General features: G+C 30.5%; 2 protein-coding genes across 3 annotated transcripts; one reads left to right on the top strand and one right to left on the bottom strand.

Moving 5' to 3' along the window:
* The first annotated feature begins 4,244 nt into the window (after window positions 1-4,244).
* On the top strand, window positions 4,245-8,583 carry LOC111034467 (serine/threonine-protein kinase STK11-like). Of its 2 annotated transcripts, XM_022315731.1 has the most exons (8): window positions 4,245-4,370; window positions 4,544-4,918; window positions 6,365-6,538; window positions 6,622-6,754; window positions 6,826-6,962; window positions 7,037-7,222; window positions 7,982-8,148; window positions 8,220-8,338. In XM_022315731.1, the coding sequence occupies exons 2-8, from the start codon at window positions 4,575-4,577 to the stop codon at window positions 8,336-8,338; spliced, it is 1,260 nt and encodes a 419-aa protein (XP_022171423.1). In that variant the 5' UTR covers window positions 4,245-4,370; window positions 4,544-4,574. The 2 variants fall into 2 exon arrangements, with proteins under 2 accessions (XP_022171423.1, XP_022171424.1); XM_022315732.1 differs by lacking the exon at window positions 4,245-4,370 and having other exon boundaries at window positions 4,575-4,918; window positions 8,220-8,583.
* A 2,128-nt stretch (window positions 8,584-10,711) lies between these two features.
* LOC111034452 (esterase E4-like) lies at window positions 10,712-21,914 on the bottom strand. Its single transcript, XM_022315709.1, has 8 exons — window positions 21,446-21,914; window positions 18,675-18,812; window positions 16,435-16,783; window positions 14,618-14,808; window positions 14,176-14,517; window positions 12,499-12,655; window positions 12,302-12,428; window positions 10,712-11,000 (listed from the first exon to the last, which is right to left on the bottom strand). Exons 1-8 carry the CDS (start codon window positions 21,680-21,682, stop codon window positions 10,790-10,792), a joined length of 1,752 nt encoding a protein of 583 aa, XP_022171401.1. The 5' UTR covers window positions 21,683-21,914; the 3' UTR covers window positions 10,712-10,789.
* Between the last annotated feature and the right edge of the window lie 1,302 nt (window positions 21,915-23,216).

Here is a 23,216-nt window from a genome sequence, read left to right as displayed (position 1 = left end):
TATACATATATGTATTTATGCTGGGCAAATTAAGAAAATGATTAATAAAGTGCAAAGTCAACTATTTTTTTTTTGCAATTTCAATAAAATTCCAGGAAGAATGGTGAATTTATATTATATATCTATACACAAAACTGTAAAAAAAAATAGTTGAATTTTTACTTAAATTCTTCTTCCCCATTTCATAACTCTGGCTACCCCACTAGTTGCACTACACTAATGTTCATTTACTACTCACACATATACAGAGTTTAAAGTGGGAAAAAATTCTAGAAGGGACTAATGTCTCCATATAGTTTTAAGCATTCCATATATAATTTTATGTGTTATGTCTAATGTATAAAATCCTAATTTGTTAAAGGGGACGGCTTTTAACCGTCGTCAGAGGTAGAGGGACTGAGTCCTCCTGCGCCCCCCACTTTAACCCCTGCACATAGACATAGCCTCAATGTACATGTCGTATTAATTGATTAATTATTACTCCTTGAAACATAATACCAGTCCCCCTAATTGAATACAGATAATCCAAATGTAGCTCAGAACAATTTGAGAGTTTACAATTTTGTATACCTAGGTATTAATTATATTGTTTATTCATCCTCGAAATTGGTTAAGTAAACTAGGTGGGGATTTGAGCCGTGAAGTCATAACTAATGAAAATGATAATTATAAAATAATATATCATAAAACCGAAAAATATCAAATAATTGGGTAGCTATGTGAGGTATGAAGGGTTCTTGGCAAAGGACTTTGGTGATTGGAATATGGGATTGTTATACATGCGTAGGTACAGAGTGGTTTAAAATACGGCATGCAAATTGGAGTGGGTATAGTTGTTGGCCTTACTTTTTAAGCTCAAACCTACCTGATCCATTTTACTCAAATATATGTATGGTATGGGGAAATGATCAATTCTTAGGAAATATATTTAATTTTATACCGGTTTAGTGCGAATTGTAAAATGTAAAAATATTCGGCACGGATAATAAGCCCAGAATATGTATGGCTATGCGCGAACGACCAGCCCGACCTATTCAAGGCTTTAGTAGAGAGTAGGAACACGAAAATTAACCTCCGCTAAGTTGGAGAATATGGAGCCATTTATTTTACTTTTTTTGCTGGGGGGGGGGGAGGGGCAACCATAGACCTTATACTTATACGGTTGGTATAATAATATTAAAAGGTCTATGTAGGTAACGCAGGTTATAAGATCGTGTTTTAAGATCAACCAGAGATTTGAGACCCAAATTATTCATATTGGAATTGGAGTATAGGTACCTCATCATGGTTAAAGCTAAAAAAAATCCACTTTACGCCCTCTAATCTGTGAATATTGACCACAGTTTTTGGGTCCCATACTTTCATGTGGACATATGGCTGAGCAGTAGCTAGCCAGTGAGTAGTGTTCACTATTCGAGGAGGAATGGACAACAGACCAGTACTTTTGGGAGATTGTAAACTCGGCCCGAGGAAAAAACATTTTCAAAAGGTCGATGGTAAACTCGGCCCGGGTTTTTTTCATGTAAAAATTATTTAGATGTAAAAACCATGATTTTTCTTATAATATTTTTGAGAAACATTTCGCATTAACCAGAGGACACTACGAGGAGGCGGTTCTCATTATCCTCCAAAAATTATTTTCATTTTCATATTATTATTCATAGTATGAAATTCGTTATTTAAATGAAAAATGTAATTAAAATGTTATGATATTGATAATAAAATAATAATAAATGTATTTATATAAATGTATAAGTGTAAAAATGTGTAAAAATATAATAAAAAATAAATAAGTAAAATTGTAGTGTAAATAATGAGTGAAAAATTTTAGTATAATAATATATAAATCTAGTTTTTTTAAGTAAAAAGCCATGTATTTTACATATTCACTCACTGATATATCTTTATTTTTATATTTTGTAAGTGTTCTTTCTAAGAGTTCTTTTTTTTTTTAGTTTTTATATTTTGAAATTTAAATGGTGCATCTAGGCTGTTGATTTTAATGTACGTTTCTGTTTGTACTTCTTTTAATTTTGAAATGACGGAATATATATTGGGGTGAGTGGAATTAAAACTTGAATTAAAATGCGCATGAAATGATTCACATGCATTTGTTGTTAAATACGTTTCAGCTGATGCACTGGCCCACATTTCAGGCGGAAACATAGAATCTTCTCCTATGTATGTTTTCGGGCCGAGTTTACAATCGATTTATTTTACTACCTGAAATTTCCGGGCCGAGTTTACAATCTACCTATTTTTATTACCTAAAATTTTCGGGCCGAGTTTACAACAAAAAAGGTAACTTCGGGCCCAGTTTACATTTGTTTTAGTAAATGAAACAGCCAAGGACTAACCCGCAGAGACAAATCTCCTGGTAGGTCAAAAATGAGTTTGACAAATCGCAAATAAGTAATAACCCAATTACCAAGGTGCAGGCACCTCACAAGAATTTTTCAACTACGATACTGTAAATAACTCCGGCCCTTCACTGTATGTTATTACTTATTACCAAGTATATTTTATAACAATTTTCATGTAAAATCTAACATTTAACTTTTTTTACAAAATGTACCTAAAATATTGGTTACACAGCTTCTTTTGCTCCTAAATCCCAGCTCAGTATAGAAAATATGAGTTACAACGTATACCTACTGATTAGTACTTAAGTTTGAATACGAATAGGTAGGTACCTACTGCCCAATAAAATATATTTGTATAAATTAATAAGATAATTTATATTATTTTCGACCCTAAAAAATAGCAACAGTAGGGCAGGCGGCAGCCAGCAGCCGGCAGACATCGACATTCAACTTAACTGTCAATGGCGGGGGACTAGTTCATTGCTCGTATGGTCCCGGATTTTTTTCCTTTCATTTTTTCCCAGCTACTTTTCCAAAAATGATCGAGCTGCAAGCCTCGCCCACCTACCAATGCCAAGTGGACAGATTTTATGAAGAAAAATTAATATAGGTACTCACATAGATTATTACATAGGTAGATTGTATATTGTATTATATAGATATGGTGACTGAGGTGGCACGACCATTGACCTATAAATTTGCCCTACTCATTTTTAAATTAATAATATGTTTACATATTAAATATAGGTACAAGGTTTTTTTTCCGGGCCCCGGGACCATAGAACTCACTAACCCATTCCTCTTTGTAGAGACCCTGCCTAGGATAATCCAGTCCAAAACAATAGAATATACCTATTAATGTAAAATAGTGGGGGAGAGCATGACAATATATTAGGCTTTAGAATTCATGATATATATTTATGTATATTCTAAATATTTTCATTTAAGACTGCTCACAACTCGTTCAATAATTGAAACAGGAATTTTAAAAATACAATGGAAGAAAACGGATAATAAGTGTGATAATAATCAGCCAATATTAATTCTATTAGGTACAAGTTTTATTTTATCATAATTCGGTGATTAGGGGTAAAAAACAGCGTTATAACTTATAGTAAACTTCTGGAGGGATATTCTATTTCTATTAATAATTATCCCCTCGTAATTAAACCGCTAGAGGAGGACGTGATGTGGCCTGTGGGCTGTGTTGTGTACATTGTATTGTACATTTAAATAATAATAATAATTAAAAGTTATACAGTATACTGCAGTCATAATATTAATTATTATATTACTTACACAAAATAGTCATTTATTTTTCATCGGAATCGTACAAATAACGTGCGTAAAAAATATATAATATAATAAACTTTATTCGATCGGGACTTTGAGGTAATGTTTTCAGGTAATTAAGAACTATTATTGGAACCTGCTGTATTTTGGGTCATAATGTATTATTATAGATCCAGAGTTCTGAGCAGAGCAAGATCTATAAATAAATAAATAATAATATAGAGTTGGCTAGTTTGATCTAGATTCCAGAGAAAGGTCCACAATATTCCAATTCCTATTAAGTATTCAAGTATAAATAATTAATAATTATTAGTTTTGTAATTGTATTTGATATTTTTTAGTTTCTAAAAAGTTAAAGGTACCTATTACCTATGAAATATATTATAATTATTATTTATTTATTTATTACTTTTTAATTTATAATAATGTCGTGGTTCCGATTGTAGGCATTGTGCATATTGTCACAATATTGTCAATATTGTGTGCGTCGTATAATCGCAGTTCTGTTTGGAATGTCTTTGAGTTTCCGACCTCCGTGAGTAACATATGATTTACTGTTTACCAAACAAAAATACAATGGGATATTATCAGTATGGACGATAGTATACTACTACATTACTGCTAGAAGTAGTGTAGTAACTAGCAAGCAATGTGATATAACAAATTTCACCATTATTAGACTGACTACTTGAGTGTTCATATTTTGTGATGCAGGTACATATTTGTGAACATTGTAATTGTTTTTAAATTGTTTGTGGATTTGCGATCGTACCGTCATAATACCATATCAATTATCATAAATATATAATTAATCGAATTATCCTACAGTTTTTTTGGTTGAATACGAAGAGTATTAATGAGATAACAAATTTGAAATTTAAAAATAGGTATTGCATATTAAATGAAAATGATGTAATTATGATGGAGCAGAGAGAATTTGACGAGGCTGTTATGCCAAGTGCTATAGATGATGACGAAGATGTGTTCAAAGACTTGTTAAATGTACCGGCCGATTGGTCGGCAAACGATTGTTTGGCTACCGGTATTTTCAATTCATTTGATCCCAACGAAGTGGTATATCGGGCCCAAAAGAAACCATGTAAAACGGTTGGTAAATATGTAATGGGCGATTTATTAGGCGAAGGTAGTTATGGTAAAGTTAAAGAAGTACTCGACTCCGAAACGCTTGTTCGCTGCGCAGCTAAAATATTAAAAAAGAAAAAACTCAAACGAATACCTAATGGAGAAAAAAATGTGCTCAAGTAATAAAATAATTTTTATACATAGATAACTAGTATTAATAATCTCTTAAAATATCTCAACTTTTCTGCTTATTTTTGAGATGTGATACCTGTATGCTTGTCTCTGTTCTACAAGGCTACAAATGTATTTAACAAACAGCAAATTTAATATCAGCAGTACTAATTTTGTTTGGTTAGCATTAATATTATCAAAGTTAAAATTAAGAACATCATCTATACTTGTACGTTGGTTTTTTTTAATACTTTAAGTTTTTAGCAAGTTATGTGTACTATTTTATTTTAAGTAAACAATTTAAAAATTAAAACCAATGGATAAACATGGATAATATTCTTACTTTAAAGTTTCATATTAGGTCGACTCACTTTAATATTAAAACTAATAACATAAAATTAGCTCTCTTTAATGTGAATTTGGTAGGTTTGTTGTGTGTTGGTAAGATTGAGACAGCATAAGTGTGTATTGCATTCTCTGAAATCTTAAGTAACGAGTTAACTAATAACTGAACTATTGTGGTAGATCCATAGGCATTATCTCGAGTAAATTCTGAGGGGGGAACTATCTGTGGTAAGACTAAAAATCTATATGGTAAAAATAAATTATTGCCCCCTCAGATAAATATCTTTTTATTTTCCCCCTCCCCTTGCATTGCTCAGATTAGGCCTATGGATAGTAAATTTACTATAGTAGGTAAAATGTTAAGAACTTCATAGTAATTAAACTTTTAATACATTTTGTTTTTTAGTGTGGTAACATTTTATAATATCTATCATTTGCTGCTATAGGTTCTTAATTTTATATCATATGAGTTGTCAGTAGTTGTTTTTAAAGTATGAATAAATGTTGCCCATAATATGTAAACAGTTACATTGACATCTTTTATTTTTTAACCATTGTAGTAATTATACATTTTAGCTATTACTTCAGATGCACTGTTATAGAAAATAAAAATTCCTTTACAGGAGAGGGGGTGTTTTGAGTATTGAAACACCCCCCTCACCTTTGCCTGTATTTATGCAAAAAATATCTGTACTATAAAAAATACTACTATATGATATTATTCAGATTTCCACAAAATATGTTATCATATGATTCTATTTCATGTTTGATATTATTAATAATAAGATGATGACTAAAATGGTATAAAGCCCCACGTGTTATGTTTAATATCAAATTAACTCCCCTCTCCCCTTTAAAAAAAAAAAATGTTGGTTATGTGCCTGTTCTTTTGGCTTGGATATTTTTATTCTGTAGAAACGTAAAATATTTTTTAACTAATTTCTTTTTGAACTGCTGACATTAAAAATATGTTATAAATACTATATAATATTATTAAGTGTTATAGGATAAAATTTATTCAATAGATTTTGAATACATGTGTTGAATATTCAACTATATTCCACTTGTAAGTAATACCTATCATTTGTTATTATTATTACTTTTTATAGTGAAATTCAACTTCTAAAAACATTGAGACATTTAAATGTCATAGAGTTAGTAGATGTGATAGTGAATGAAGAAAAAGAAAAGATGTATCTTCTTTTGGAATATTGTGTCGGTGGTCTTCAAGATATGCTAGAACACTCTCCAGGAAGTAAATTTCCATGCTGGCAAGCCCATAAGTATGTATTTTAATAATTATTTAGTTAAAAGTAGGTAGTGTTATGAAGATTAATTTATGTTGTTTAACATTCTTTGATATTAGTTACTTCAGTCAGTTAATAAATGGACTAGACTATTTACACAGCCGTGGAATAATTCATAAAGATATCAAACCAGGGAATTTATTGCTCACACTTGATGAAACACTTAAGATATCAGACTTTGGAACTGCTGAAGTATGTTGAAAATATAATAATTAATTGTAAAATATTCATCTATATTAAAATATGTTTATCATAATTTTTAGGCACTGTCGCCCTTTGATCCAGAAGGTATCTGTGCATCTAGTCAAGGCTCACCAGCATTTCAACCGCCTGAAATAGCAAATGGGGCTGATGAGTACTCTGGCTTTAAAATAGATATTTGGAGCAGTGGGGTTACATTGTATGAATGTCAATGAATTATTTAAAAATTTGTATAATAAGATAAAAATCACAATTTTTGTAATTTGTTTTAAGGTATAACTTAGTTACCGGAGAGTATCCATTTGAAGGTGATAATGTGTATAGATTATTTGAAGCGATTGGGAAATGTAATATACAAATTCCAGGCTTTGTGACCGAACCTTTGAGATCTTTGCTAGTTGGAATGCTTAAAAAAGACCCAAAGAAGCGATTTACCTTAAGAACGATACAAACACATCCGTAAGTTAACAATTTTAGATAAACAATGGATATTTCTAAAATAAATAAATAAATAGTGTGCTTCTTTAATCCATAACTAACTAATCAAATTCTCTGGATATGAGTAAATATATCTTTATTTATTAGGTTTAACTAATCCATTCATAAATATTCCTAATTCTTTTTTTGTCCATGTAAATCAGAAATATTTGTACTTATATAATTACAATTTCTATTAATCAATAAAAACTATTGCAAACAATTTTAAAATACTTTTAAAAAGTTAACATCTGTACCTATGTATATCACTTATTTATTTATTTATTTGTATTAAAGTTTGCCTGACATTATGTCATCTAAACTTATTGTTAGTAGAATTTGTAAACTTATTAATATAAATACATTTTTTTTATTGTATAAACCGTTAAAAAACAAATTTTAATACAACTTCTCTTCATTATTATGATACCAAAACCATGTTTCTACGACCAACTGAATCTACTGGATAGTTTGTGGTTCCTTTTGTCAAGTTACCATTTAAATATAATATTTATCATATGGGTATTAAAAGTTTCAAATGGGTGTACTTTTTATGTATGGATTTAAATAAATATTGTTGCCTTGAATATTATTTATAATTACTATATTACAAAAATTGTATACAACTTCAAAGTTATATCTAATTTATAAAATAATACCCTTTTTTCACACTTCATTATCATTATGTTTAAAATGAATATATATTTTCATATTTATTCTTATTTGTTTTTTACTGTTTAGGTGGTTTGTTTGTAGACATCCAAGAACATCTGAAAAGGTACCTTTTCCTCCTTTGCGTGGTGATTTTATGCATAACATGACTGTATTGCCATACCTATTTAACTATCATTCATGTGAAACGCCTTCAGATAACGAAGAAGAATATATAACAGAACAATTAATTAAAGGTAATAAATCTTATATATATTTTATTGCTAAAAAAATCAAATTTTACCGAGTTTTATTAATCTCAATCCAGATCGACCAAATGGGAGTGCATCAGTTCCCATTGATGATGTTAATGATCCATCTAAACGACCGTGGCACAAGCCAATCATGTGTAATGTTAAAAAAATGGCCTCATGTCGATTGTCATGACATTTGTCACTCAATATAGTACTGCATCTTTCATATTGTTTTATATTATAACCATTATTGGTTGAGAAGATTTAATTATTTTTCGAGGTACACGTGAATTGGTTGTTTTCTCTTTTATAGAATCAAGTCAAGTATTTGTGTAACATATATAATTTCACAGTAACAATGAAATTATCCATGTTAAACTACTTATTAATATAAACTATTGACCTAATTATTTTTTGAATTGTATTGATTATTTAAAGTTTAATAACAATGGAAACCGCAACATTTTTAATTAGTGTATATGTTTTGTAAAATTATAAGTACTGCGGGAAAGACTGCTAGACTTGATGTACTAAAAAGAAAAACTAATGCTCACATACCTTAAATGTTTTGTTTATTCATTATTTACTTTTATATATATATATAATATGCAAAAAAAAATATTTCATATTAAATACATTTTGTTTGCTTTTTTAAGTTTATTTATATACAAATATTATATTATTCTTTATATATATAAAAAAAAACACAATAAATCAGAATATAATTAAAGACAAGTTTCTTGGTGTTGTAGTATTTGAAATGAATAAAGTAGTTTGATGTTTAGTTGTCCAAGCAGATTATAGTAAGTACCTAAAATCTTTTGTTACACTGTTTAATTTCTATTTTTTATAATATACATTATTGTATTATTAAAATTTTGTGACCGCAATGTGGCATGATTCTGTAACACTGAAATATATATAAATATGTATTATGTTTATTATATTATTGTAGTGGTTCAACCACGGACTATTCTAAAAATTCTATGTTACATTCAGATATAAGTGTTTAATATTTTGACTATTAACCAGCCCTGCCATAAGTCATAATCCCAGAGAAGTTTTCAACTACTCATTGTTTCTATTACATGATTTACAAATTATTTATTACTTACTTTCATGGATCAATACCTGATCACAAATTAATATAATAACAAAGAATAATCTATGATAATAACTGTTAATTAATGATAAAATTTGATTATGTAAAATGTGTGATGATTGAAGGCAATACCATATTGTTTTTGATAAATTTATTAGGTATAAATGTATTTAGTCTTATAGGTCTAACAGCTTTAATCAGATTTATGTTATCTAATGACAATAACACATTTAAGTGGCTTGGCATGACGCGTTGGCTGCTAACAGTTGCGGAATGTGATTGGGAGTAAGTAACGGCCACAGCTACTAACTTCCGGATGGGTGACCACCCGGGTTCATAGTAGTTAAAACCTTGCCACACATACACTTGTTTGCTACCCAACGTATCAACTGTAACAATCGTAAAAAAACAGCCTACCATACCTTACCCCTACCACAGCTTTATGGCCTTCATCGCTGGGCTTAAGTTCAATAAAAAAAAAAAACATTTAAATTAACGATATTAATTGAATCCTGTGTTCACTTAAAATATAATTTAATAAAAATATGAAATAGGTATTTTAGCTTATGAAATATTTATTCTGTCATTCTATTCATCTGTCTTATCAGGACTTCCAACTCAATTTTTAACGATAAACATCAAATATCAAATAAATTGAAAATTAAACAACTATAAAAAACATTTTCATTTTAATATATATTTATATAATTATATACGATTACCATCAAAAGAAAGTCGACTAAGAATATAGCCTATAGATACTAAAACTAAATCCCTATTAGCACTAAACCAGAATATGATTTTATATTTTTTTGTTAGGTTGTTTTCAAAGTCGTCATTAGGACTTAAGGTCCAAACACGAATACAAATTTGCTGTCCTTAACTGTAGTCTCTACTTGTTTGTACAAGTATAATTAGTTAGTTTATATCAACAAAATTAATTTAATTTGACCCTTTTTAGTGCATTTATCGACATGAAAAAGAGAAACAGCAAATCTAAATCATACCTTCTTACAATAACATAATAATAATATTGTATTGTCATTTTAATGTCTCAGCACCGATTGAATTGACCTATTATCAAATTTAAAGAAAAATGTATTTTTCTGGTTGTTTTATACTATTCTATACATTTGTGTAATTATTACCTTGGGGGCTAGGTAAGTATATACACAATATAGATTTCAAATCCTGATCTTCATTTATATTTTTGAGTTCATTTTTTTTTTGTGTGCTTCTCGACTTCTTCGTACAAGTTAGGGAATGCTAAAATAATTGATGTTCTAAATATTCTTGACCAATCATACTGTAGGCAATTTAATTTAAAACATAACTTATAACTTGAATTAATAAAATATAGTATGAGTGGAAAAGGTAAATAAAAAAGAGGTACAAATTGTTTTGAGTACCTATACATTTAATTTAAGACACATATAACAAGTTTGTATTTTCATTTTGACTTATTTTTCTAACACGTAGGTGCCTAATTATAAAACATAAAATCAGGAAAATTATCTAATGTCAATATTTTTTTCGATGGTCTTATAGTTCGTTGTGGCTTATGGTTTCTGAAGGGTTAACGGCTGCAGGAAACTCGGTTAGCGGCAACGTGCTCCAGAATTTATAGTTGCCGGGATCTGAGTATTCTTGTGGTTCAATTGTTTGGTTCTGTGTGATCTTAATCAAATTTAATGGATCTGCAGGGTTTTTCGACACTGGTAACCAAATTGCAGAGTTTCCTACGTCTGGAACTCTGAAACATAATATGTAGACGTGTGGGTACATTATGTACAAACAGGTATTTAGTACGTTATTATACATATATTATGTAGGTGTATAGATCAATAAATTGCAGAAATAAAAACTTGTAACCATCAACGTTTACTCAAAAATTTAAAATTTAAGTTAAACAATATATTTAGGTTTTTTTAATTTAGTTTGTCTTGACTCTTGGCCAGTTAGTTACCTTAACAAATATGAAATGTCAGCAATCGGTATTTTTAAAATAACTTCTAAATTAGCCATTAATGTGGAATTGAATAATGATTCATCCCTTGGAGTATGCTTACGTCAAGGTTTCAGAATTATCCATTCCAAGTAATAAAATATTTTTGAATCTGTTTCAAATTGCCTGGCAATATATTAGTTATTTTCCAGTTAAAAAAAAAAATATTCAAACTATGAATGACTGCGGAACACGTTAAGGCTTGAAAGGCGTCAGTATACAAATATGGCTGGTACCGAATTGGTTCACGACTTCACGAGCCTCTACCTCACATGCCGAAGTAGTTCCCGCTTATGAAGTTATGAAAGCTGTACTATATCTAAGATGAGTTGAATTGGTTCCCGTTTCTGTTCAGGTCAAATAGTTTCAATTTTAATTCTTAGTCATTTTTTTTTTTGTATTATGAAATCATATAAAGAATTTACTAGATTATCATCCTAATATTTGTTTATTTTATGGAGACTTTGAACAGTATTTACAAATTGAATTTCACAATAGTAAATACAAGGAAATTTACCACCTAACAAAAAAACAACAAATACTTGGAAAAGTGTAACACTAACTATATACCCAATGGAAAACGTACACGATTAGAATATTTGATGAAAGTAAATTTGTAAGATCAGTTTAACCTAACGGCTGGGTCCCAACCTATCAGCTTAACAATTAAAAATTAAAAATTATTATATTCTTCATATACCTACTTAAGTTATGACTGGTTGACTTCTCGACCAGTAGTGGGATCGTCCTAAATTTAAAAGACATCACATTCGGAAAACCTTAATAAAATACCTTTTTCAAACTGGAACCAATACAGCTACTCCTAATAATATTGTGCTACCTCATAAAAAACTATAGGCAGTGGTGTAGCTATTTTTGGGAGTTTAACTCCTCCATTGTCATGTTCCCCCCTAATACATTTATTATTTATATTATTTATACACGAAAACTGTAAAAATGTAGTTGAATTTATACTTACCTCTCCCCCTTCAGAATCCTGTCTATATCTCACTGTAGATATAAGTACCTAATATAAATAATAAACTTACCCGGTTTTGGCAAATGATGACCACATGTTCACCATGACTGGAATCAACTTGGCGTCTTCGACGTTGTCGTGTGGATTTCCATATCGGGTTTTTATAACGTACATTGTGTCGTCACCGTGGGATACTCCTACATCGAATAAATAATTATTATACACTAGTAACGTTGGTAGATTTTATCTTAACTAGGTCCTATTTACCCATTCCTTCAGAGGATCCAGTTTTGGAATATTTGTCTGAAAGTGAGTATTTACCCCTGTAACTAAATTCATAAAAGTATACCGGCGATGTATTTATTGAAGCCAAATGCTGGGCTGCTCTACCCACCGGTTCTTTGAACAACCTGTCTGTAAGCATCTGTAATGAATAATAATTCCATAAGTTATTTAGGTATTAAGGCTTTTAGTGGCTATTAATTGAAGGGGAAAAATTTAGGCAATTTCTAATCTTGTCGGAGCCGCCCATAATCTTTGTGTTAGTCGTAAATGATTATTATTTTTGATTTTTACATAAATCGGGTTTTTATATTAACTTGTAAGTAAACTAATTTTGAGACACAGATGTATTATAAGGTCAGCCCGTCAAACTTATTAGGAGGGGTTGAAGCACGAGCTTTATTTTTCCAAAAGCCTTATTTAAATAAATACCTAACTAGTACAACCATTATGTATTATTTTAATTATTTTAATGTGTCTATCTATCTAGGTATGTAGTTATGAAATGGGCAAAATAAATAAGTGCCTCAGTGCTAATAAATTACCTATTTGCGAAACGACGTAAGTCATAAAATATCACAAATTGACATATTGAATGAAATGTGTTATCAATTGATAGACGGATCATGTGTGAACATTTGCAAACTAATATTTAATTTTACCACAGTAAATAATTGGTATGAAAGAGAAATAACCATGCATCACTGGTAGCGTAAAAACAGTTTTTTCTTGTTTTCTTAGATTTACCCTTTAATTTTCTCAAATAGGTGGTTCAAAATTTCAAATGTATTCTGGACACGCTAATGATTTATAAATTAAAATTTTTATTTTAGTAGTTATACTATCATTAATTTTTAGTTGAGCTACTTAGAATCGACGACACGTCATGTCTATGAACCGTATAAATGACCCGCATAAATCTATGATCCGTTTAAATTCTCACACATTTTAGTATATTTATTCAATAAGAATTAACATGTATTATTCTAAAATATTTAAATTGGTATATAATTATTGTTCTAGGTACCTTCGCATACATAATACAGCGAGTTCCGCCTAATGTGATCACTGGTTTATAGAATCAACGGTTTGTTAGAATCAAAAATGAAAATCCAAAACCAAATCGAATGTTACTAATGTAAAATTGACCTTTTATTAGAATCTCTAAGTACCGGACAATTGAATCACTTGTATGAACAATCTTATCGTTTTTATGGTATTTGAAACTGATTAATTTATAAAACCCATATTTTTTTTTAACTTATCAGAATGACAGTATACGGTGTACGTTACGTCATTCAATTATCTTTGTACGTCATGTACTTGTGTCATTCAGTTTATTCAGTTTTTTGCAGTTCATGATCAGACGTGTTTTTTGAAATGTTTTTGTACCTAATTATAAATAAATATGTAATTGTAATAAATGATTGGATTTAAAAAAAAAATGTTCTACCTAAATGTTTTATGGAATCAACTGGTTAAAGAATCAAAATGACCTGCATCAAAATGATCACATTAAGCGGAATTCACTATATTATAATAACTAATAAGGTATCTATTTTGTATTTGATATATCTTGCACGATGTACCTACAATGTACCTATTTAACTATGTATATCGTATGCAGTATGAAGTATGAACTTAAAATATTAATTATCTTACTTCGACGACTTCATTTTTAGTGTTTATTGACACTGTGTTGTTTCCAAAATAAAATGTTTTTATCTTCTGTGCGATTTCCGCCCTCAGTGATTCATCTGAAATTGTGTTATTGTAATCAAGTATGAATGGTAATATTTCGTTCCAGTTCGATTCCAGGTCAACCAGAGTTTCTTCAAGTGATATAAGTTCAGCGGCTGGGTAGAGACCATCGTCTTGAGTAAAACTGAACAACAGTGGGACATTTTGAGCTGGTAAGTTCTCTGGTAAGTCTGTTAAAAACCGCTCTGTTCCGCTTGTTTCGACAGTTGGACCGAATGGTGTAAAAGGATTGTACTTCCACGGCTAACGAGTGTTAACAAATGAACAATACAACAGTACATTAATATTTAAAGTATACTATTTACGAGACTGAACGATTATTTTTAAGTAGAAATATTTTTACTAAGAAATTTTTCAAAGAGTTTGCAATGGCTAGTGCTGGTCTTGATCTAAGACATTTGACGGTGTCCTTCGAGTAGTATGTAGGACATCCCAGTGACTCAGCTAATTCCTTAGTCTTTTGAACAGTGTTCTCTGTGTAAGCCCAGCCACAAAAAGCACTTCCACTTTCGGCAATTCCTCTATTAAATAAACCTGTAAGTATGATATTGTGTAATTAACGAATTATTATTGTACTATTTACCGATTTTAATAGTTAATACGTAGGCCATATAGACAATTTTCAAATATTGACTGAATACTTTCGATATTCGCTCGCTCTGATAAAAGTTAAACGTGGTACCTATATTATATTACTATTTTAAATGAACTAAACGTCGTTAGAACAATAATTTATATGTTTTTCTACATACAAATGCGAGAGCACAAATACGGGACACAAATCTAAGATCTTGCAGAATAATCACTGAATGCCTAAAAAATATGGTAATCTAAATAAATGTACATACCTAATATCTGACATAGCTCTACCCGACCACCCTATATTATAATTTAGATGGTCAGTGTGTGCCGATTGGTTAAGAACAAAAATGGAAGAGATGTAACTAGTGACTTCGTCATGTAATGGACAAACTTCAAAGTTCAACTTTCAAAACTTAAAATAAAAGTTATGTAATAGTTTCTTTGAAGGAACCGCACTCAACTAAATGAGTCTAGACTAGAGAAGTATAAATAGTTGAAAAGCGGAAATTGATTTCGAAAACCATTGGATACCAATAGTACCTCTAAGTGAAGCCCTACAGCCTTTTTATGAAAGTAAATTTCAGTTTGGTTATTTGGAAATTCATGTCATTATAAAATACTTGGCGGTTTTTTCCTTAGTCATCATTTGACGTTTGGTAGGTAGGTTATAAAATAAAAACAAACTAATAAAAGTATCAAAAATAAAAATAAAATTAGAAAAATGACACGCATTTACCTAATAATTATTTAAGCATCCGTTATCACATCTTATTACCTACGTCTATTTGTTTACTACCTTAATTTTCTTCTAACCTTAGGTGTTATCGTAGTAACTAAAATTGATAGTAACAAGATACCTACGGATTAAAAACATCGTGATATACCTCCTTATTGTATGTGCGTATGTCTTGCATTTTTAATGTTCATCACGTGTGTTTATATTACTTATAGAAAAGATTAATGTTAATGTTTACGCTAATCTCAGTACTTATACAAATACAAATATGTATATATGGTATGCTATTTTTTTTAAGATACCTACTTAAGGTTCATTATATACATAATAATATGCTACTTATTATTCCACAGATTAATATTTTAAGAAAAGTGAAACCGTGAAGGTTAACGAAATTAATTATAAGACCCTGGATTCCTGGATCTTTGATCTAAGTTTGTTCACACGAATATTATAATATGCTAAATATTATATATACCTGAATGATTATGTTACAGTAGGTATATTCAGTATATTATTCACTCTCGGATATCTATTCGTGAATCGAGATAACAAATTAAACTAATCGAAAAGTTATAAAAATAACGTTCGTACCTTCAACCATATCGGTTGTATTGGAGCTTTTATTAAACATTATTTCATTAATAAGCATTTAAATTTCAAAATTTAGAAATGAGCTACATGTTTTGGGGTGCATAGTAAATGTAATATTTTAATTTTACTCCTTTTATACCTAAAATGTAGCAGTAACGTCTTAAAATAATATAAAAACATCTTTACTCGCCCCAAAAACACAAAATTGACTTTGAAAATAAATGTAGCAAGTATTTTAGATGACTTACCCACTGACATGGGTGACAGGACGTGGTAATGGACACTAGCCCCACCGGCCGACATTCCGGCGATGGTTACCGAGCCGGGGTTACCGCCGAACGCGGCTATATTGCGCTGGATCCACTTGAGGGCAGCCACCTGATCCTTGAGGCCGTTGTTTCCTGGCAACACATCGTCACCAGTGCTCGCGAATCCCAAAGGCCCCAGTCTGTAGTTGATCGATACGTACACGAAATCTTCACTGTCCAAAAGGTAGTGAGGCTCGTAACCGATGCCCGCTCCGAACTGGAACGCGCCGCCGTGGATATACACGATCACGTTCATCAGGCCGCCGGATATCAGCCCTTCTTGGGGTAGCTGCGTAAGGCACACATACACTTTACAAGGTGATTTTTTTTCGACACTTATAACAGTATTATTGGTATATCGAACGATTATTCGCTATTTTGGTGTCATGTATTGGTATAATTATATCATACATTATGAACTGCAAGTTATACACTGCAACTTATAAGTTATCACACGTTTTTTATGATATAATATATCAATTCCCTATAATAGTTTTTTACTAATGGTGACTATTTTTTCAGTGATGGCTTTAAATTTTAAATATTAAATCTTTATTTTGTGGTGTAAAATAGAACACTTTCATACAAAAAAAATATAGGTAACTAAAATAAGTAAATAGGCGTAAAAATCTCAATTTTTTTGTGGGGGGGAACCCCCTCCTATAGTAATCTAAAAATTATAAATGTGTTTAGTACTAAATAGGGAATTTTAAATTGGGGGGACTATAAGTCCCATTGAGCTCCCTTCCTCCATATCTGTGCCAATTAATAGGTAGTGACTGTTATTTTTATAAAATAAAGTAAAATTTTCATTTTTTAAATAGTAAGAATTTGATGATTTATATGTAGGTACCTATTGTCGTGTATTGATGCCAGATTTATATACAATATAATAAATATTTTGTTATTTGAACAAAGCAGTTTAAAATTTGAATTTGTAGAGTAGAATAAAATAATATATTTGCTGAGTCAACATCGAGTAGACAATTTTCGTTCTTAATAGATGTCATCTTCTGATTTTAATTATTATTGTTAATGCTGGATATGAAGGTCGATGGGACTGGTATAAACATTGATATAATATTATATTATTTGTAGATATTCTGACATCTCAGTCTAATACAAATCCATTATCATAAGTCATAACTATTTATAAAGTTTTCTAACACTATAACATTTTAGATTTTTGAGCTTCTTTAGTTGAGATATATTATTAAGTTTTACATAAGCACTGGCGGAATTTCCATATATCCATTACAGGTGAAAAAATGAAAATCGTGGAGTTTACATTAGACTTTTTCATTACCTTTTTATCTAACCGGTATTCGGACGGAGTTTACAATCTCCCATATTATATATTATATCAGTACTCGTAAATAATTTAGATTAATTATTTAGGTTTGATTTTGAATTTCTTTGTTTATGATTTGTATTTTGTATCAACGTTATTTTATTATGAGTCAACTGCAAATTACAGTTATAGCATGTACTAATGAAATAATATTATTTATAAAATAAATATCATAAAATAGCATAAATAATATATTTTTGAATTACGCGTTGTTGCCAAATGTATTAATTTGTAGTGTAACTGTGGGGCGCAAACAAGTCTTTAAACACATTTTAATTGTAATAAGCACAATCTAGGTTTTTGTTTATAGGCGCAAATACTGTATTTAGGCATGGACTCAGTCCACCCGGCACGTCGTACGTAGAATCTGTTCGTCACACGGTGAATTGGTGCAAACAATTAATCATAATATAGGTCCTATATTATAGGAAACTTAGATATTTATACTTATACTTTAAACTTGGATCGTATAAATGGTTCATTAATATTATTTTTATCATATTGATCATTGGTTATTACTTATTAAGTATATAATATTAAGCTAATGGACCTTAAAGTGTAAAGGTCTTGTAATTTATACTACTTAGACATTTAAAATAATTATAGGAATGGTGCATAGTGCCGAGATATACAAATTTTTATGTCGGTAACATAATAAACCTAATAGGTAATAGGCATAAAGATCGAGAATAATAAGATAAATATACGTATCCTATATGCTAAAGCCTATATTAATTACTAATCAATATACATAGTTAATACAGTAGTTGGTATCAAATAAGACAATTCATAACTAAAATTGTTACTAAAGTATTATAATATAACTTACTTTTGGAGTATATACATTGAGGTATAGACAATCTTCACTTCCGACTACCTTGAATTGTGCGTGGTCTAGACCTATACAATCACTCCCGGGAATGGTGGCGTTCCACACACCCACCCATGGTTTTACCGGTTGTGGCTCCTAAAAAAACAGAAAATATTAATTATTAATTATTATTTATCAAGGCACCTATCTACTATATTGCATTTTTTCTCTATACCTAAACAAAAGAATGTAAGTACCTGTATCAATTATCAAGTAATGTGAACGATGACAGGTGAAAGTCACGAAAAAGAAACGAGTGCTCAATATTTCAGCTAGGAAATGGGAGTGATAAAGGTAAGGTATTATACTTATACCCTTTTACTGTTTGCTTAAATGAGCCCTCATGTTTGTCTCTTTATCTGTTTAATTATTTAACTGTTATACCAATTATAGTCTGCATAGACAGGGCTTAAGTGCAATCTAGAAGGTGGAATAGGAGGAAGCTGTATTTTCAAGTTTTAAAGCGAGGCAAAGAAATAATTTTGCTACACTGTTTTAATAAGCTCTAATTCATTGCATATTCAACACATTTCAGGATGTATTGGTTGTATAATGGTGTGTATTTTTTTTTGTATCCGTACTCAGTACATACGTCTTATCTTATTGGTGGTTTCTGCCGTTTCTGGTATGAAATTAGATTTAGTTCGTATTTTTGGAAATGAAAAAGAAAAAAAATCCACAGTACTTTTTAAAATAATCTGGAAAAACTAGAATCCCTTCATAAAACTAGTTTTTATCAATATCAATTTTTTTTTGTTTTAATTTAAAAAAAATTAATGCTAGAGACTTGATATTGTTACAAAATATTCATATCACCTGCATTTACTAGACACAATATATTTTGTTGTGCTATTCATATAAATTTGAAATATCAGAAGTTTTTTAGTTTTTTTACGACTTACAAATGATTACATTTTTGTCAGTGAATTAAAAATACATACTGCAGAAAGTATAGTCAACATTTTTTTTATAAGTTTTTGATGTTCAAATTTTTACAAAATTCATTAAAATTACAAACATTGGCAAATTATTTTGTTATTTACAATTCATAAAATGTTTGATTTTATCAACTATAATAGACTTATAAATTTAAATTTGTCATAAGTTTATTTATAGTTAACTAGTAAAAATAATTTAAAATTTAAGATATTAAAAAAAAATTAGTGGAAAATCACAGAATTTTTTTTGTGCGATTGAACTTCAAATTTTGACAATGGATAAAAAACATATTATAACGATGTAACCTCAACTGATTTATTTTTGTTATTGTTCAAAAAAATGTTGATCATTTAAATTTTCAAAATTCCAATATTGTTAAAATATTGTTTTATTTATACAATGAGATTTTTGAAGTATCTAGATAAATTTTAAGTTATTTATAGATATTTAAAATTTTTAACACACATACGTTACGTCATACATCTTCAGACTGACTTCTGATCAAAATTTTTTGTTGGTATTCAATAGGTATTGTACATTGTATGGGCAACTAAGCATTTTTAGTTGACCTATATGCTATAGAAATTTGTATTATAATGTAATAATGAAAAAATTACAAATTGTTGTCTCAGCTTATTTGCGTCGTCAACACTAAACATATACTTGCATACATATTTAGATTACTTAGCTATTGTTATTTTATTCAACTATTTGTAACGTCTGTCAATATTGGTATGCGACATTCGATAGTTGTTCTTTTTTAATTTTTTAAAAATATTAAAATTACACAGGCATAATTTTTAAAATGAGTGTGTTCAAACAAAATCACGAACATTTAAAAATATTTTGTAGTTAAAAATGTATACAATTTTCATCTTTTACATGTCTTGAAAATGTAATACCATAGGTTTCGTATAGTATAGTGTATTATAAAGTCAATGGTATATAATACTTTATAATTTATAGATTGGTAATAATTTGGTATAATGATATTATCGTCTATACTCCGATCGGAATTTATATAATTTGACACTTGGTGATCATTTTATAAGAATCAATTAATCATATAGCTTTACATCAAAATATGACTGCTGTTAACAATGTTTCTCAATCGAGATAAACGATCGTAAACATATAGATGTTATATGTGCCTTCACACCATGGACTATAATAGACGTATAATATATGTCTATGATTCACAACTGAGATTTTTTCGAAGTGTATAGGTATTTATTTGTTAATCTCAAAGGATACAAGGTTGATCGTTTAGGGATGGAGTCTGAGGTTCTCTAAGCAGTTACCAAAATGAGTTTCTACTGACCTCGGTATCCATTATATCCGGGGTACTGATGTTAGACAAATACTATCGAGATCTACCTATAAGTTTAAAAACAAATATTTCTATTTTAATGTTAGCTTATATAATCGTAGTTTAACATCATCATAATAACAAAGTCTCGGGTGGTCATTGCACACCCCAACGCCGTACTCAATTAGGAAAGGGGAGGAGGAGGAGGGGTTAACAGGCTTAAGCTTTTTTTCATAAACTATTATCCTATAATATTTTGTTAATCTTAGTACATATATGTACTAAGGTACATAATATAGGTATCGACTTTATATTAAAATATGAAAAAATTATCAACTATCTAATTAAGATCGTGCACAAGCTTGCTTTCGGATTTCTGTAAATATTTAAAATTAAAACAATTAATATTTAAAAATAATTTTATCTACCTTCTCCCCCCAAAAAACATAAAAAAACGCGGGTGCGCCCCTGACACACCCACCTTAAAGCGGTTCTTGTAGACGGGTGGACTGGCGTACGGTACGCCCAGGAAAGCGTACAGCGGTCTGCCGGTGATGGCTGTGTGTTCCACGCCACCGGAAAGTTCGCCTGACTCGATGCGCACTCTCGGCAGTGGCAGTGGCGGCGGCGACGATGACGACGAGACCGCGGTCGAGTAACAGATCGCCGCTGACGTTAGACAGATGTACGTGACGATAGACCACGAAGATACGGCCATTGCTGCTTTAGCGGCCTCACTGCCTCAGAAAATAACAGTAATAGTACTACGATTTAAGCGTTCAAACTATTTCCGTACGACGAAAAGTGTGTGTGACGTTATTGTCGTGTCGATTTCGCGATTATTCGGTTGAACGGACGGACCACCGCGACGGCGACACACGTGACCACACTGACGCTGAGCGGTGCACTGTGATGGCTGTTGAACGCATGTGCCTCATCATCGTCGCCACAACATGCTTTTATACCGGACGTGAGTCGTCTTATCTCACCGACAGTGTTTACTCGGTTAAGTGTAATAAAACAAAATTCCGTCCGATATGAGCTACTACAACTCTCGGGCGCCTCTAATCATACGTAGATAATATTATAATATTGTACTTCGACGCTTATCAACGAGAAAACTGTAACAACTGCGTCATGACCCACGATCGTCGTCACGCCGTCGCCTGCGCTCCGACCATCGTAAATCATTCGCTCGGCGCAGTCGTCGCACATGGTCGCAGCACTCGCAGCCCGTAGGCCTCAGCTTTGATAATAATATGCAATATGTATACAGTGTATGATTAACACAATAAAACACGACGCGTCACAGACACTCTCCGCGGGCTTTGTATAAGTAGGTACTAAGTACTTCAGTAAACGTGCTTAAACACAATATGATCCCGCACGACGAAAAGGTACCTACATGGCTACATTGATAAATGTACATTATTATACCAATACCGATGGTTACCCGTTACCCCGTAACCTGTGGTAGTCGTGGTACCATTTGTTATAAATACCTATATATACTAGTATATTTTATTATTTTAACATCTGCATTAAATATTAATCAAATGGCAACCCTTATTTTGAATATTATTTTCGGATTTATCGTTTTTTTCTAAGTAATTATGATCTATCAATTTGTATACCCAAAATTTTGCAAAATAAGAGCTAAGTGTAATTAAAAAAAAAAAATACAGCGATAAGATGATAAATCAAAATTACTTTAAAAAACCGACTAATACAAAAATGATATTTAAAATAGGGTTAAGTTGTGTTGCGCATGTGGCAAATACACAAGTTAAAAAAATTGTAAGTCATAGAAATGTATGATCCATTAGCATAGTTGAATGTCCCTCAAACAGAATTGAAAATTGTTTACGGGGTAATGAGTGATAAAGTAACAACTAACAAGGTACTTTCCGCAGACACACAGTATATTAATATATTATCGAAGTAGAGTTCACCCATTTAAACCGCCAAGGTTGTTTTCTGTGAAGTTTATCATGTTATTATTTTTTATGTCAACTTTAGCGTCGTACATAATATTTTTGTTTTATTCGGCATTTTTTCTCACGTTCCAAGTTTTTACTTTTTGTTGTGATAAATGATAATATAGTACTTGTTAACCGATCAACGTTATACATTTTAATACCACGTATTACCAAGTTGTCGCAAACGAGTAAGTGACGTTTTCCCTAATCAAGCCACTTACGAAATAATCACTGTCAACCTAATACAACCGTCAAATCTCAACAATTTATATT

This window comes from Myzus persicae, unplaced genomic scaffold, assembly GCF_001856785.1.
Source record: "Myzus persicae strain clone G006 unplaced genomic scaffold, MPER_G0061.0, whole genome shotgun sequence".
Classification (NCBI taxonomy): domain Eukaryota; kingdom Metazoa; phylum Arthropoda; class Insecta; order Hemiptera; family Aphididae; genus Myzus; species Myzus persicae.
Note: the sequence above shows the minus strand (reverse complement) of the source record. Positions and strands in the feature narration are given on the sequence as shown.